General features: G+C 36.5%; 3 protein-coding genes across 11 annotated transcripts; all 3 read left to right on the top strand.

Moving 5' to 3' along the window:
- The first annotated feature begins 159 nt into the window (after positions 1 to 159).
- On the top strand, positions 160 to 2,179 carry LOC114415284 (purine permease 1-like). The gene is made up of 2 exons (XM_028379902.1): positions 160 to 1,015; positions 1,525 to 2,179. The coding sequence occupies exons 1-2, from the start codon at positions 278 to 280 to the stop codon at positions 1,864 to 1,866; spliced, it is 1,080 nt and encodes a 359-aa protein (XP_028235703.1). The 5' UTR covers positions 160 to 277; the 3' UTR covers positions 1,867 to 2,179.
- Positions 2,180 to 5,754: 3,575 nt separating this feature from the next.
- Positions 5,755 to 10,176, top strand: LOC114415283 (pentatricopeptide repeat-containing protein At5g27460-like). Of its 8 annotated transcripts, none has more exons than XR_003667341.1 (7): positions 5,755 to 5,846; positions 5,922 to 6,135; positions 6,801 to 8,038; positions 8,138 to 8,188; positions 8,652 to 8,717; positions 8,836 to 8,965; positions 9,080 to 10,176. XR_003667341.1 is itself a non-coding variant. In XM_028379901.1 (5 exons), the coding sequence occupies exons 1-4, from the start codon at positions 5,812 to 5,814 to the stop codon at positions 8,139 to 8,141; spliced, it is 1,491 nt and encodes a 496-aa protein (XP_028235702.1). In that variant the 5' UTR covers positions 5,755 to 5,811; the 3' UTR covers positions 8,142 to 8,188; positions 8,405 to 8,645. The 8 variants fall into 8 exon arrangements, 2 of the variants coding, with proteins under 2 accessions (XP_028235702.1, XP_028235701.1); XR_003667340.1 differs by having other exon boundaries at positions 6,801 to 8,042; XR_003667343.1 differs by lacking the exon at positions 8,652 to 8,717.
- Positions 10,177 to 10,979: 803 nt separating this feature from the next.
- LOC114415282 (serine/threonine-protein kinase PEPKR2-like) lies at positions 10,980 to 15,564 on the top strand. 2 transcript variants are annotated; one of them, XM_028379899.1, is made up of 4 exons: positions 10,980 to 11,477; positions 11,776 to 12,609; positions 13,989 to 14,285; positions 14,754 to 15,564. In XM_028379899.1, the coding sequence occupies exons 2-4, from the start codon at positions 11,850 to 11,852 to the stop codon at positions 15,098 to 15,100; spliced, it is 1,404 nt and encodes a 467-aa protein (XP_028235700.1). In that variant the 5' UTR covers positions 10,980 to 11,477; positions 11,776 to 11,849; the 3' UTR covers positions 15,101 to 15,564. The 2 variants fall into 2 exon arrangements, with proteins under 2 accessions (XP_028235700.1, XP_028235699.1); XM_028379898.1 differs by having other exon boundaries at positions 11,773 to 12,609.
- Positions 15,565 to 16,187: the final 623 nt, after the last annotated feature.

Here is a 16,187-nt window from a genome sequence, read left to right as displayed (position 1 = left end):
ATAAAAAAAATATGGAGAACAAAAATATATTTAAAGAAATGTTAACTAGTAATTGCACTTGTTAAAAAAGCACATAATATATATACATATATATATAGAGAGAGAGAAATATTTATTATACTAAAAAACATGAAAAAAAATATAATATAAATAACCTAAAAGACACCGATCGATAAACATTAAGTTTCCCAAGTTTTTGTTGGAGTAGCAGCTGGGCACAAGGTCCATTATTGGCACGAAGCTAGCAGCAGAGGAGAAGAATCAGAATTTAGAAGGCATGGCTGAAGGAAGAAGCGAAGAAGACAAAGACGACAGAACCATGAAGCGCCTTCTTCTCACGACAAACTGTCTCTTACTCACCATCGGCACCTCCGGTGGGCCCCTCGTCATGCGTCTCTACTTCCTCCACGGCGGCCACCGCGTCTGGCTCTCCAGCTTCCTCGAAACCGCTGGCTTCCCCCTCATGCTCCTCCCCCTCGCCGTCTCCTACCTCCGCCGACGTCGCACCGCCTCCGCCGCCGGAACCGCCAAACCGAAATTAATCTCAATGAAGCCTCCTCTCCTCGCCGCCTCCACCTTCATCGGAATTCTCACCGGCCTCGACGACTACCTCTACGCCTACGGCGTGGCGAGGCTTCCGGTCTCCACTTCCGCCCTCATCATCGCAACGCAACTCGGCTTCACCGCGTTCTTCGCTTTCCTTCTCGTGAGGCAGAAGTTCACCGCGTACTCCATAAACGCCGTCGTTATGCTCACTGTCGGCGCTGGCGTTTTGGCGCTTCACACCAGCGGAGACCGGCCCCCTGGCGAGTCCGTTAAGGAATATGTTATGGGCTTTGTCATGACAGTTATCGCTGCGGCATTGTATGGGTTCGTTTTACCCTTGATCGAGTTGGTGTACCAAAAAATCAAACAGCCTCTTACTTACTCTCTTGTCATGGAGATTCAGTTCGTTATGTGCTTCTCGGCAACGCTATTTTGCCTCCTTGGAATGATCATAAATAACGACTTTAAGGTACTTCTTTACTTATTTTATTTCCTTCATTTTTAACAATTTTTTACCGACAATAAAATTACTGATGAACCGGTAGTTCGGTAGTCTTTCCCTATTGCTTTTTTTTTGCATTCCCACATTTTTTTTATTACATTTTGCAAAATTCATTTCAAAATTTAAACTTGCGTTCTAAAATGGTTTGGTAGAAAATAACATCTATAAACAAATAATGATGAAAAAATTTATCAATTTCTATTATTATTGCCTCTATTTCATTATAAAAAAATTGTATTAAAATAATTATTATTTTAATTTTTCAATATAATGTTAATTATTTTTTTCATTTGTATTACAATGATAAACTATAAAATATATAAATAAATTAATGATGATATATGGTTAATTTTATAAAATTGTTAAATTCGATTTTATTTATTTATTTATTGTTTTTTTAATCTGTCTACAATAAACGAGAATTATCTTAGGATGAAAGAGAGTAATTTATTAAGTTTTTCGTGGATTTGTTGTAGGTGATTCCGAGGGAAGCAAAACAATTTGAGCACGGGGAAGGAAGTTACTATGCTGTTTTGGTGGGGAGTGCAATAATATGGCAGGCTTTTTTCTTGGGAGCGATTGGGGTTATATTTTGTGCCTCGTCTTTGTTTTCTGGTATTTTGATTGCGGTGTTGCTACCTGTAACCGAAGTGTTGGCGGTTATTTTCTACAAAGAAAAGTTTCAAGCCGAAAAAGGGGTTTCTCTGTTGCTCTCGCTTTGGGGCATGGTGTCCTACTTCTATGGGGAGATTAAACATTCTAGAAAAAGGAAGAAGAAGAACAGTGACCCTGAGGCAGAACCGTCTCAGTATTCGTGATTGATTGTTGCAAATTGAAATTAATTGGCAATGCAGTGGGTTAGTGTGATTGAATTTGGGTTTGAAATTTAAATTGCTTGGGCAGGTCGAAAATGGCCGAGTTGCAATTCCATGGATAGGAATCATTTCATTCACATTAATATTATACATGCATGCGCGATAACATTTTGTTTAAATCAAATCAAATCAAATCATAAGGAGCGTGATAGGATAGATTCTTGGATTTATATATATGGTTGTGGTTTCGTCAATAAATATGTGTGTTGTCAAACCAGTTATTATCAAATAAGAATCCTATTCTGTTCAAGCTCAACTTAACGAGCATAGTTCAACGCCCATAGCACAGTATTGTGGGACTTTAGATTTTTATTTCAACTAGTATTGTGTTGAGGTTGGTGGATAATGAAAAAAAACTTGCAATGGGTTTCATTTATGAATCAATGGATAGGGCCAAAGAGGAAATTCAAAGAGCTTTCAATAACAATGAAGGGAAGTATAAGGATATCCTTGCAATCATTGATAAAAGATGGGATTGCCAACTTCATCGCCCTTTGCATGCAGCGGGTTATTATCTAAATTCGAAGTTCCTTTACACCAATCCAAACATTGACAATGATAATGAAGTGGTGGATGACCTCTAAAAATGTATTGATAAGCTTAATGAAGATTATAATTTTGTAGTTGAAGTTCACAAACAATTGCCAGTGTATAAAAGGGCGGGAGAGAGGTTTGGTATGACTGTAGCAATGAAAACAAGGACTGAAATATCTCCTGGTAAGTGGGAAAGTTCACTTATAAATTTGAATGATTAATTAATAATTTGTGTAAATGCTAATGCATATGAATTGCATTTTACAGCTAAGTGGTGGAAATTGTATGGAGGGAAAACACCACACTTGCAAACCATTGTCATTAAAGTTCTAAGTTTGACTTGTAGCTCATCGGGATGTGAGCGTAATTAGAGTACCTTTGAGCATGTAAGTTAATCACTTAATCTATTAAGTATTATATGAAAGTGAACATTTTTAATTTGATTATGAAACATTAGAAGCTGAAATTGAAACTAAGTAACTAACATTCATGTTTTTTAAATTATTATAGATTCACTCAAATAAGAGAAGTAGGCTTGAGCACCAAAAGCTTCAAGACTTGGTTTATGTTAAGTATAACCAAGCTCTTCTAGATCGCTTTGAGTGTCATGATGTGATTGATCCTATTGCTTTAAATGATATTGATGATAACAATGAGTGGTTATTGGGAGAATTGGAAGGAGAAGAAGCTGGTAATGATTTGGTTTTTGATGAAGATGATGATTTGAATTGGTTAGATGTTGCTAAGGCAACTGGGGCTGGTGAACCTTTAAAAAACACAAGGAGTCAAACACAGATAAACAAGGCAGCAGCTGCACCTGCACCTACAAATGAAAAAGGAAAAAAAGTGATGGAAATGGAAGAAGAGAATGAAGATGAGGGGGAAGAAGAGTACAATTCTAATGCTAGTGAGAGTGATGGATTTCAAGAAGATAATGACTTGAATCTTGAAGAGGATGAAGATTCTGATTCTAACTAGTAATTTAGTATTAAGAAACTTGCATTTGTCTATTTGAATTTTAATGTCTACTTGTCTATTATTATAGTTACTTTAGGCTTTAGCTTAGAGCGATTAAGGCTTTAAGCCCTTTATTTGCTTGACTTTCTACTTTATGTTTTGTAACTTTTGTTTAAGTAACTATGTTTTGAGTTATTTTTCTATTTTTGAACTTGTATATATATATATTATTAATTGTTTAACATATATAAAAAAATTAGAATAGTGATCATTCTGCTATTCGCTATCCCTTTATCCCACTTTTTGGGTCGACCGCTCCGCTACATCGGTATTGACAACTATGGTGTTATATGCCTACTTCATTCAATGTGGAGCCCCCTAACAGTGAGCTCGAATCACCAATCGGTCTAAAGAGTATCTCAAAAGGTCGTTACAAAACTAGGCGTTGTAAAATTAGTCGTTATAAAACTAGCCGTTTGTGAATGATGGTATATAATTTTGCAATCCTTTCTCATTCTTGCATATTCTCATAAAATTACACAATCTTCTTATCTGATTTCCAACACATAAGTTAGCCATACAATGGATCCAAAGATCGATTTTTATATGCTTTTGGATCAAGTCATAGATGAAGAACTTGAAGACAACACCGACAAAGAACTCATATGGTTGATACTTCAGAATCAACAACAAGTTGACAACAACTACTCAGCATAGAGAAAGAAAAAAAAATGGTGAATTAGAATCGTGAGGAAGGACAAGATCGATTGTCCAATAACTATTTCTCACCAAATTCTGTATATACAGATACTCAATCCCAAAAAAGGTTTCACATGCAAATGCATTTGTTTCTTCAAGTTGTGGAGGCCCTCAACAATCATGACGAGTATTCCCAAATGATGGTAAATGCAACGCGTAGAAACGACCTATCACCATTGCAGAAGTGCACTGCTGCTATTTGTATATTGACTTATGGCTCACCAACTGATAGTGTGGACGAGTATATTTGGATTGCCGAAACCACTATAATGGAATGCTTACAAAGATTTGTATTAGGTATTTGTGCAATATTTGGGGATGAGTATCTAAGGAGGCCAAATGACGAAGACACTAGAAGACTACTACAAATGGGAGTGACATGTGATTTTTGAGGCATGTTAGGTTCTATTGATTGTATGCACTAAAAATGGAAAAATTGTCCAGTTGCGTGGAAAGATCAATTTTGCCGTGGTGATCATGATAATCCAACAATTATTCTTAAAGTCGTGACATCACAAGATTTGTGGATTTGACGTGCATTTTTTGGCACTGCATGTTCAAATAATGACATTAATGTGTTAAATACATCTAATGTGTTTGATGAAGTTTTGTCATGATATACACCTGCAGTGCAATACACAGTGAATGAAACCCAATACGACATTGAGCACTATCTAACATATGACATTTATCCATATTTTGTTACATTTGTGAATATCATCTCTATGTCACAAGGAGAAAAGAGAAAATTATATGTAAAATGATAAAAATCAACAATCAATGATGTAGAACGTGCATTTGGAGTGCTCTAATCTTGATTTGTAATTATATTAGGTCCATCGCATTTCTGGGATGCTCATACAACAAAAAATATAATTTGTCTATATCATATTGCATAATATGATTGTCTAGGACAAATGATACAAGTATCAAAATCATATTGATTATGATAGTGAAGGTAATGACATGTCGACAAACGAAGTATCTTCGAGTGCTTACTCCAATTTCATATCAACATATTGCCAAAGTAAAACAAATGTTCATCACAGAGAAAAACACTATTAACTCCTGGCAGATTTGGTTGAACATAGTTAGGAACATTTTGAAAAATAAAATAATGAAAATTAATTTTATGTGATGTCATGTATTTTTTGTTATTATGTTTTTTCTTCAATGTCATTATATTTAATTATTTAAAAGTATGAGTTTAATTATTTAATAATTCAAAATTTGAATTAATTATTTTTCTTTCAATCATAATTAAGTGAAAAATAAAGAAAATAGAAAAATATAAGTTTAATTATTTAATAATTCAAAATTTGAATTAATTATTTTATTTCAATCATAATTAAATAAAAATAAAAAAATATAAAAGTATAAGTTTAATTATTTAATAATTTAAAATTTTGATTTGAGTATTTTATTTTAATGATAATTAAATGAAAATAAAAAATATAAAAAATATAATTTTTTTACTATTACAACAAAAATGTTTAAATTTTTAACAATAACATAAAATACTTTAAAAGACTACAAAAGATTATTTAAGAATCACACTTAATAAATTCTCATACGCTCTAATGTAAACCCGGAGTGTTTCGAAACTAGAATCCGCGTCGTCCGTCCATCAGCCGTGCGATGGCGAGCCGCTTCCTCTCCGCCGGAATCAGACGGTACGCCTCACCCCTTTTTCTCTCTCCGCTTTCTCATTATCAACCTAATCAACTTCGCAATTTTTGCTTCACCAGTTTTGTGTTCGGTGCACGAACTCTGTGTAGCTCCGAAGCTTCTCGCGCTTCTGCGTTCCCTATGCCGTTCGCGCGAAAATTCAAATTCTCTAAGCAGAGCCCATTGCCGGCGCTTCAAAATTGGGTGGACCAAGGCAACGATGTTTCACCCTTCCAGCTAAGAAGCATCGCCAGAACCCTCGTCAAATCGAAACTCTACCACCACGCCCTCGAGGTTCGATTTTCTTCTGCTCTATCTATTTTTCTTCCTACTTTGCCCTCACTATTGGGATCCAATTTTCCCGAGAAGTAAATGCTTGTCTAAAATTAAGAAATTGCCTATGTAAGTAAGACACTGATGCATACATTGGTGAGTTGCATCAAGATGACGAGGAGGAGGAGGAAGAAGAGTTGCGAGAAATTCAAAATAGAAAAATAGTCGTGATATCATGGTAATGTTGTGGGATCAAAAGTATTCAGGTCGATGATTGAAACTATGGTACATGCCTAAAGGCTCCATGCTACCATGAAGCCGAATTGAAAGTTTCGCTCCTTAAAAAGGAAATGGAGCGTGCAAAGGAAATGTTAAACAGTCATAGATAAGAATGGTCAAAATTTGGATGTTCAATTAAGGTTATGTCTTAAAGTTTATGTACTTTTATAGTTTTTGCATTAATATGAATGCAGTATTGTGGCTTCTATTTTTGGCAGTGACCACTCTGCAATCCACTGTACCATTAGTGTTTATGGGGTCCGCCACTCTTCCCTAGTTTCAAGGATTGACTACTTAAGACATGTCATAGCATACAGTTGCTGATAATGGGTTCTTTCAATCTCTGACGTGCATGTCATTGCAATGCAATTCATAGGTTTTAATTTGTTAATTATTCTTTTACACAGGTATTTGAATGGATAAAAAACCAGAAGAATTTCCATATGATCCCAGCTGATCATGCTATGAAATTGGAGTTAATCATTGAAAATCATGGTCTAATGGAAGCTGAAGAATATTTTATGAATCTACCGGACTCAGCTGCAAAGAAGGCTGCATGTCTCATACTTTTACGTGGCTATGTAAGAGATAGGGACACTAGTAAAGCCGAGACTTTCATGCTGAAGCTCTATGAACTGGGGCTAGTGGTGAGCCCTCACCCTTTTAATGAGATGATGAAACTATATCTAGTAACATGTGAGTACAGGAAGGTACCCCTTGTTATCCAGCAAATGAAGCGAAATAAAATACCCTGCAATGTTCTGTCCTACAACCTTTGGATGAATGCTTGTAGTGAGGAAGAAGGATATGTGGTTGCAGCAGTGGAGACAGTTTTCAGACAAATGCTAAATGACAGGAATGTTGAAGTGGGATGGGGCAGTCTTGCTACATTAGCCAATGCTTATAAGAAAGCAGGACAATCTAAGAAGGCCATTCTGGTTCTCAAAGATGCTGAAAAGAAACTATCTACTTGTAACCGTCTTGGTCACTTCTTCCTCATAACACTATATGCTTCTTTGAAGGATAAGGAAGGAGTCTTGCGGTTATGGGAAGCTAGTAAGGCAGTTCGTGGAAGAATCAGTTGTGCCAACTACATTTGTATACTAACATGCTTGGTGAAGCTTGGGGACATTGTACAAGCCAAGAGAATCTTCTTAGAATGGGAATCTAATTGTCAGAAGTACGATATCAGAGTCTCTAATGTTCTTTTGGGTGCATATGTCCGGAATGGATTAATGGAAGAAGCTGAATCATTACATCTTCACACATTGCAGAAGGGTGGTTGTCCAAACTATAAGACGTTGGAAATTCTTATGGAAGGATATGTGAATTGGCAAAAAATGGATGAGGCTATTATTACCATGAAAAGAGCTTTGGCTATGATGAAAGATTGCCATTGGAGGCCGCCGCATGGAATTGTGTTAGCCATTGCAGAGTATTTGGAGAAAGATGGGAATCTTGAATATGCAGACAAGTATATTACAGATATCCATAATTTAGGTCTTGTTAGTTTATCATTGTATAAAGTATTGCTTAGAATGCACCTTTCTGCCAACAAACCACCTTTCCATATCCTTAAAATGATGGATGAAGATAAAGTTGAGATTGATAACGAGACACTTTCCATTCTTAAAGCTTTCACTGAGTAGGTAACGTCAAATCCATTAAGTTTTCCTGATTGCTTATTGCAAGATGTGCAGTTTTCCCCTGTAAGAATAATTCTTGTTTTGTGGATGTGTTCAAGCTGAAGTGTTTAGAGGTGAAGCAGTAACCTGGAACTCAATTTTATTCTTAGGTAATTCTCTTGGCTTTCTTATAACCTGGAACTCAATTTCATTGTTAGGTAATTCCTTCTTTTATGGCATAGGGGAATTGGTTGGTTCTGCTTGACAAAAGACTTCTATGTATAACACTATAACTTCACTATTTGCACTATTTGTTTGAAGAGTTTGGAGAACTTTATTTGGTTTTACCTTATATTTCAAACAAAATAACTCATCATTCATTCTAGATTGCGAGATGAATACTGATTCAGAATATGGAGTGGAGTTTAACGGAAAAAGAAAGAAAGAAAACTTAATGAATATCCTCCCCCAACTCCAGATCAATGGGTATCCAAGGAAGTACAAGAATTATATAAATAAATGGTGTTTTCTCCAGTAATTCAAGTCCCTGGTTTCTCCCACCCAAAATTGACTACCTTCCCTCACATTCTCTATGTAATCTATAGCAGGCTAACTAATTAACTACTCTTGCAGCTTTCTTAACATGACCAGCTATTAACTAACAATGCCTTACTAGTGTGGCTGGCTCACTTGTTTCCGGTAGGTTTTTTAATGGTTTTCTTTTCCACTGAATTTTAAACGGGGTAATTCCTACTTGTTTCCTGTAGATTTTTTCTTGGAAAATTTCAATTCTTTCATCTTGTATGTACGTGTTTAGGTTAAAACAAGTGGAGCACAAACAGTAACGGGAATCAACCGGTGCTGAAAGATTTTGTGGGATCTGAATCAGAAGATTTTCAGTCCAACCCATAAGTTTCATCAATTCATTAATCAGTTCCAGCATATTGGTAAATATCATTGAACATTGTTTCCTTGGTTTAAACATAAAGAGAGCATCATATAATGGTCGTGTAAATATATTACAATGGTCAACGGCAATGTCTTTCAAACTACTATTACAGGCGAGTAATTTCTCCCCTTCAATATTACAAGAAACGATAATTTCCTTGCAGTTCATGATAGGTCGTTGGCCATGAGCTCAGGTACGTGTCTATTTATGGCAATACTTTTATTGTTGTATCATACACACATATCAAGCATTAACTAAGCATCACATATTGCATGATATGGGTGAGGCAAAGCCTTTCAAGTGGATGAAGATGTCAAGAGCTTGTGGAAGGCCTTGTTGTGGTTAAGCAGTTTGTCACGAGGCGACATGCATTCGTTGATAACAGGAAGCTCAAGAAAATTATCGAACCAAGCATCAAGCTTAGCCATCAACTCTTCATTAATGAGGTTTACGCCCACAATTTCCTCCACTATTCGTACCCAGTATCCAAGCCAACCAATAGCAATATCAGATTCTCTCTAGCTTCTTGTGCTGCCTTCTTTTGTTCCTCCCCTCCTTTGGAAAAGGTAGCCATAACAGCTGGCACACACAGAATAAGAAAAGGTCGAGTGTTAGTTACTTGTGTTCAATAAAGCACTTAATAACATGCTGTGTTCTAATTTTTTACTACCTTTTCATCAACGAATTCGGACCAGAATCGCATTGGCCTTTTCATAGGGATCATGTGGAAGAAGGGAGGGATCTTGCTTCCAGGTCTCATCAATATACTCAAGAATCACTAGTGATTCTGCCAGGGGCTTACCGTCATGCACGAGAGCCGGTAGCTTCTTGTGGACAGGGTTATACTGTAGGAGCATGGCACTCTTGTTGCCGAGATCTTCCACATATTGGTACTGAATCCCTTTTAGTTCAAGAACCCACTTGACCCTGAGGACAAAAGGACTACCCCAGAATTAAAAACCAAACACTTGCACAGTTCTCTCATTCTCGTGGCTTATACTTGCACACGCGTTGAAGGATCTTCTGTTGATCTGAGGGGAAAAAAAGTCATCCCAATGAGCCTGAAATAGTCAAATGTTCTAATCGTAAACGGAAAGTAGATATTTTGAATAAAAGACGGACTAAGGATCCAATCATGTAGGTGCAATAATGAAAAATAAAACAATAGAATGCAAATAAAAAGGAGAAAAAAAGATTATATATTGAAAATATAAAAAGTTTTATATATTTATTTAGTTTTAACTCATCATGATAAATTTATTAATTTTTAAAATAATTATTTTAAATTAATTCAAATGATTAAATGATAATATAAAATTATTTTACATTATCATTGTATAAACATTAAATTCAATAAAAAATAAAAAAAAAAGTGTATGATAATAATAATAAAAATAATGGTGTGTAATATTGTCATATGATATTATATTACTGAAATATTAAAAAATATGAAAATAAATGTTTAAATAGGTACTTGATTCTCATATCTTAGTCCTTGACATTCTATCTTGTATCATCAGTAGATTGAGCTTATACTCATTGTGAATTTTAAGAATAGTTCAGGACACGAGTTAAAGATCAGGTACTCTTTCTTGATTAAGCATGGACTTGATGAAAACCTCATAATTCAATTTTAAATTTCTAGATTGGTTGTTTCCTTTCTTTTTTTAGAGAAAAAATTATACATTTAATTTATTTAATTTTTTTATCAGTAAGAATTAAATATATTATAAGAAAATTTATAACATTTACAGGTTATATTCAATCAAACTGACTTAATTTTTGTTTTTACTTTTTATTTAATGAATTGGGTTTCATTAAATATGATGATATGATATGATTAGAATGATATAATGATTAATTTTTCAAATCCTAAAAGATCCAAATTTTCAAATTAGGTATCATAAATTAATGTTAATTTTTTCTCTTTGTATTTTTTCATTTAATGATTATGTACTCGCGATAAATTTAGTACAGATACTAATGTTAATTTCACAAGCAGAATATGAATACGTGGACATGGAATGGTGAAAAGACAGAAAAATGCAAGAAAGCATTCGAGGTGAGTCAACAATGGCTATGACGCACATGAATGCCCGTGCCTGTCAGCTGTTGAGTTACGTGTCGAATGGACCCCTTTTTATTGTTTGTCGGTTTGCAATAACAAAAACACCCACACGCCACGTGAGCCAACCAAAATACCAAAGAAAAGAAAATCTACGACGGAAGCAGTCCCATCAAACTTACTATGGACGCGCCCACCGCATAAAATCCCCAACCAACTTAAAATTAGGTCCTAGAAAACGCAACACACAAGAAAAGATACCAAACATGATCAAGATACTGTAATTCTTACTCTTATTCACCGATTTCCCCCAAATCTTCCATCCAAGAATTTTAGGGTTTTCTCTTCCAGATTTCCCCCAATCTTCTCCGCCTCTCTTCCTTTTCCTTTACATTTCTCTCTGATTGAAACGCCACACCCATTTGAGAGGATCTTTTTTCTAGAGGTTCGTTTTTTCGCGCTAATTTTTTCCACTTCTTGTCTAATTATTATTGTTTGTAATTAGTAAGCCCCGCTTTATCATTGAGGGAATGTTGTTAGTTCTCGCGCGGAACCAAAAAGTTTCTGGTTTTTCTCTTCCTGATTCTGGTGGCGGGGGAACGAGGGTTTTCCCTTTTTCCCCCTTCCATTTCTGCGTTGCCCTATAATGATGGCGGTGTTCTTTTGAAATTGGATGTGGATAATATTTATATATTGGATGGGTTTTCGATGATTATTGATGTTCTCTATATTGATTGTAGAAGCCAACCCAAAGTGTGTTTTCATGGGGTTGTTGTGATCTTGAGAAATTTGAGAGTGGTGGTAGTTTGTTAATGTTATGAGGAAGAAAAGGAAAGGAAGCAAAACTGATGGGTCTGCGGATCTGGCTGTTATTTTGGCTCCTAATCATGGCTCTGCTTCGTCGAATTTGAAGTCCCATTACTCGCTGGAAGATTGTTGTAGGCTGAAGAAGAGGTGTTGTAAGGAGGAGGATGCTGACACTGAGCCGGCTACTTCCTTTACGAGGAGGCTTGCTGGCATTGCTACTGCCCCACCTTGTGGGACGTCGTCTTTGATCACGCCGGGGAGAGGGCTCAAGAGGAAGATAGGTTGCATTGATGTTGCTACCCAGATGGGCAGGAAGAAGAAGATCGAGGATGATTATGTTTCTGGGGAGACAATCGGGCAAGGCAAGTTCGGGTCTGTTTGGTTGTGTAGGTCAAAGGTTAGTGGAGCTGAATATGCGTGTAAGACCCTGAAGAAAGGGGAGGAGACGGTTCATCGAGAGGTTGAGATCATGCAACACTTATCCGGACATTCTGGGGTTGTTACACTGCAAGCTGTTTATGAGGAAGCTGAATGCTTTCATCTTGTGATGGAACTGTGCTCTGGTGGTCGGCTCATCGATGGGATGGTTAAGGATGGTCTGTATTCGGAACAGCGGGTTGCTAATGTACTCAAGGAAGTGATGTTGGTCATCAAGTATTGTCATGACATGGGAGTTGTGCACAGAGATATCAAACCCGAGAATATTCTCCTCACTGCATCCGGAAAAATAAAGCTTGCAGATTTCGGCTTGGCCATGAGAATTTCAGAAGGTAAGTGGCCGTGAAACCTGTATGGATATTTTTTTTCTCTCTGTATGTATTTAACTTTGATTGAATCATTGCTGTCCCACCTGCCTTTTGTAAAAAATTGTCCAGTTCAGTAGCTATCAATAAAATAAATGTGTATGGCTTAGGAAGATATGCTAATATTTCTACGTTATGTTCATTTCAGTTTCCGTGTATTTGTATTTTGGGATTTCTTGTGGCATCTTTCTAATAAAAAAATGAAGGAATTCATCATGATGAGCTTTCAACTTAAGACTAAGAGTCATGAATTTTGAAAGTGATTGCATTTTGAGTAGGAACAGGTCGGTCAGGTTCGGCCCAAAAAACTCAGTCTGACCAAACCTTATGTGTTGCTACTTGAGTTCCAAAACCGACCGAAGTACGATTTCGGTTTGAGTGGGTTATTTCTTGGTTCGGTTTGATGCAAACCTGTAAATACCAACTTCTGAAATAGAAAGCCGGAAGAAGAAAAAAAAGAGAAATTAAGACTTTAAAGAACAAATATGGTTTTGAGGATTGAAATTGCAGATCTCGCTCAGATCGTGTGCGTGTGAGGCCCTTCATGACAGCGCTCAAGGATTCTTTGTTGGGCCTCTTTTTCTAGCGTCAAAGACGATGAAGCAGCTCCCACGAGGTTGATGAGGTTGGTGCTAAGTCGCTGTCAAGGAGACGAGAGTAGTGGTGTTGTTGGTTTGTGCAGAGAAGAGGATGATAGGGTAGATAGGTGGAGAGGGCAAGAGCGGCGCTGCTATTGGTGGGTGGTGCAGAGGAGAGGATGAGAGGCTGAGTGAGAGGGCGAGAACGGCACAGCGCTGATAGGGGCAGTGCAGATGAGGATTTGTTTTTGTGTTAAGGTTTCTAAAGTGAGTGAGTTTTGTGATTGAAGAATATGGGCCAGGGCCACTGGTGTGTGCTAAGAGTGTGCAATTAAATGGGCCTCAAGTCCTCAACTAATTAAATGGGTCTCAAGTCCTCAACTAATTAAATGGGTCTGTCTTATACATAAGGCATATAGACTAATATTCACGGTTAGGTTTGGTTGCTGATGGTGGTAAAATTCTCTCTGAACCCGACCATGCTAAACCAGGTGAACCTGAATGTATGACCCGATACACCCACCAAACTGTCCGAACCCAAGTGAAACACACTTTTGTTTTTTACGGTTTTGGTCCGGGTCAGGTAATCTTGTTCACCCCTAATTTTGAGGTAGGGCCATATTGTATGCATTTTATTATAAAAAATTGCATATATCAATTTGCATTTGACATTTATTTTTCTGTCAGGTTCCATACTTCACACAATTATACATCAGACAATATATTCATTAAAGCATTGTCTTATTAACTAAAAATCTGTTCTCTCAGGTCAGAACTTGACTGGTTTGGCAGGAAGCCCTGCCTATGTTGCCCCAGAAGTATTGTTAGGCAGATACTCTGAGAAGGTGGATATATGGAGTGCTGGAGTGCTCCTGCATGCTCTGTTGGTTGGCAGTCTTCCATTTCAAGGAGATTCATTGGAAGCAGTTTTTGAGGCTATTAAGACTGTCAAATTAGATTTCCAAAATGGAATGTGGAAATCAATATCTAAACCTGCACAAGACCTTATTGGGAGAATGCTGACAAGGGATATTTCAGCAAGGATATCAGCTGAAGAAGTACTTAGTAAGTTCATGATATATTATGAAAGTATTGTAGGTTGCCTGTTTTATCTTTCTTGCTCCCTCCATGATGAATGCACCATAACTCTGTCTCTCCCCCACAGGTTATTTCATTTAAGTAATCAAAACTTAGAATATATCCAAGTTTTCTTCAAATTTATCTCTGCTATAACAATGACTTTAAGTAAATAGATGTGCTAGTTACTTGATTTCAACAAGCTTTGTTCGTTAGTCTTTGGCAGCTGTTAAATGGTTATGCCCTTCTGTACTTGTTATTTATCTTTTATGTTTTGGTAGGATGGTGAATATGCTAATCCTCATATACTTTGTTTCATTACATGTTCCCCTTATATACTAATTTTCAAGTGTGTCTAATATTTTCTAGACAGAAAAGTGAGAACGCTTTCAATGTTTGAAATAGTTTTAAGTTGTTTGCTTTGTATGTTCTATTAACCTCATGGTTCAATTTCAGGGCATCCATGGATATTGTTCTACACGGCAAATACATTGAAAATGCTGCCCATCAAAACAAAATTGAAGAACCAAATTGGTGCCACATGCCAACAGCTTGTTGCTGTAAGGGAACCAAGGTTAGGAGGAAATAGGATAGATAATTACTCACTTAGCGAGGGTTCGTCCTCTGAAAGTTGCTATTCAGATGATCAGGATGAATGTGTGTTGATTGATGTGCTTGCCTCTGCAATTTCACACGTGAGGATATCTGAACCAAAGAGGAGCAGGGTGTGTGGTCCCACAGGCCCGATAGTTCAACAAGGTTCATCTAACATGAAGCCTAACAACCTCTGTAAAGCATTTTGACCTACTGACAGGCTGACACCACTTATACCACTATCTTGACGATTCTTGCTGGGATTATAGAATTTACTTTCCTCAGCACATTACATAGTGGGCAAAAGTGAATTTTACATGCTGACTCCTATGGTAGGTTGGCCTGGGTGCCGCGGCTTCCTCTCCAAGTTCCTTTATAGTGTGACATCTAATTGCAATATTTTTTTGTCCCTTTGCTTAATAACCTAATAATGATTAACTGAAATAATTGTACAGCATTTGTAAATAGAATGGTAATGTATCATTTTCTTGCTATCTCTGGTTTGTGCAAATTGAATATTTTATGCTTTCAACATTATGTGAACCACTGAACCAGTGAGCATGTATATGTTCTTGGGAAGAGCATAGCTCATCCCACGAAACTGCTAGTCCTTCCCAGTGCAAGCAACATGTGTAGTTATTATTAGTTAATAATGGTTGACTAGGGCAATTTATATTTCAAGTCTGCATTCAATACTCCCTCTTTTTCCCCCTTCATACTCCAATGCATGGCTGGAGTAAACTCTAAACTTGGTCCCTGAATTGGGTAAGTGTTTTTTTAGTTAGTGGATTTAACGAAACGAAAAAATAGTCCTTAATAGTCCGTAAATTTATAATTCGTCATTCAAGTCATTGTTCTAGATAAGTATTTTCTGTTAAATTTAGCGTAGCATCTTATGTGTACTTATTGTCCACGCATGCAAGGACAATTTTCCAGAGTTTTTAAGACCAAATATGAAAAGTTGTAAACTTTTTTTAGTACTTGAATCCTTGTAATTTATTATACTCTAATATAACTTCATTTCTTCTTTGTAAAATGTTGCATCTTCAAAGTCATCTTTAAAGTAGCTCAGAAATTTTAGGGTCCTATGTTAGTTCTGAAATTTAAAACTTATATGTACAAGAGAACTTCTACAAACTAGATATTTTTTTTTCTAAACTAAAATCAGAAACACAGATTATCATTCCATGGATTTCAAAGTCAAACTTATTTATTTCTATATCATAAATAGTTTTCAGAAATTTGAATCCTTGCGGTTTTTTTCAAGAATAAAGAGCGGCTTCGGGCCTACTTTTA

This window comes from Glycine soja, chromosome 6 (genome assembly GCF_004193775.1).
Source record: "Glycine soja cultivar W05 chromosome 6, ASM419377v2, whole genome shotgun sequence".
Classification (NCBI taxonomy): domain Eukaryota; kingdom Viridiplantae; phylum Streptophyta; class Magnoliopsida; order Fabales; family Fabaceae; genus Glycine; species Glycine soja.
The sequence above is the reverse complement of the archived record's forward strand: the minus strand, read 5'-3'. Positions and strand labels throughout refer to the sequence as shown.

Coding starts and splice junctions, on each gene's coding strand:
- LOC114415284 (XM_028379902.1), top strand. CDS start 278: ATGGCTGAAGGAAGAAGCGAAGAAGACAAAGACGACAGAACCATGAAG. Junction 1,016..1,524: donor TCATAAATAACGACTTTAAG/GTACTTCTTTAC, acceptor GATTTGTTGTAG/GTGATTCCGAGGGAAGCAAA.
- LOC114415283 (XM_028379901.1), top strand. CDS start 5,812: ATGGCGAGCCGCTTCCTCTCCGCCGGAATCAGACG. Junction 5,847..5,921: donor CTCTCCGCCGGAATCAGACG/GTACGCCTCACC, acceptor TTGCTTCACCAG/TTTTGTGTTCGGTGCACGAA. Junction 6,136..6,800: donor TCTACCACCACGCCCTCGAG/GTTCGATTTTCT, acceptor TCTTTTACACAG/GTATTTGAATGGATAAAAAA.
- LOC114415282 (XM_028379899.1), top strand. CDS start 11,850: ATGAGGAAGAAAAGGAAAGGAAGCAAAACTGATGGGTCTGCGGATCTG. Junction 12,610..13,988: donor GGCCATGAGAATTTCAGAAG/GTAAGTGGCCGT, acceptor CTGTTCTCTCAG/GTCAGAACTTGACTGGTTTG. Junction 14,286..14,753: donor ATCAGCTGAAGAAGTACTTA/GTAAGTTCATGA, acceptor GTTCAATTTCAG/GGCATCCATGGATATTGTTC.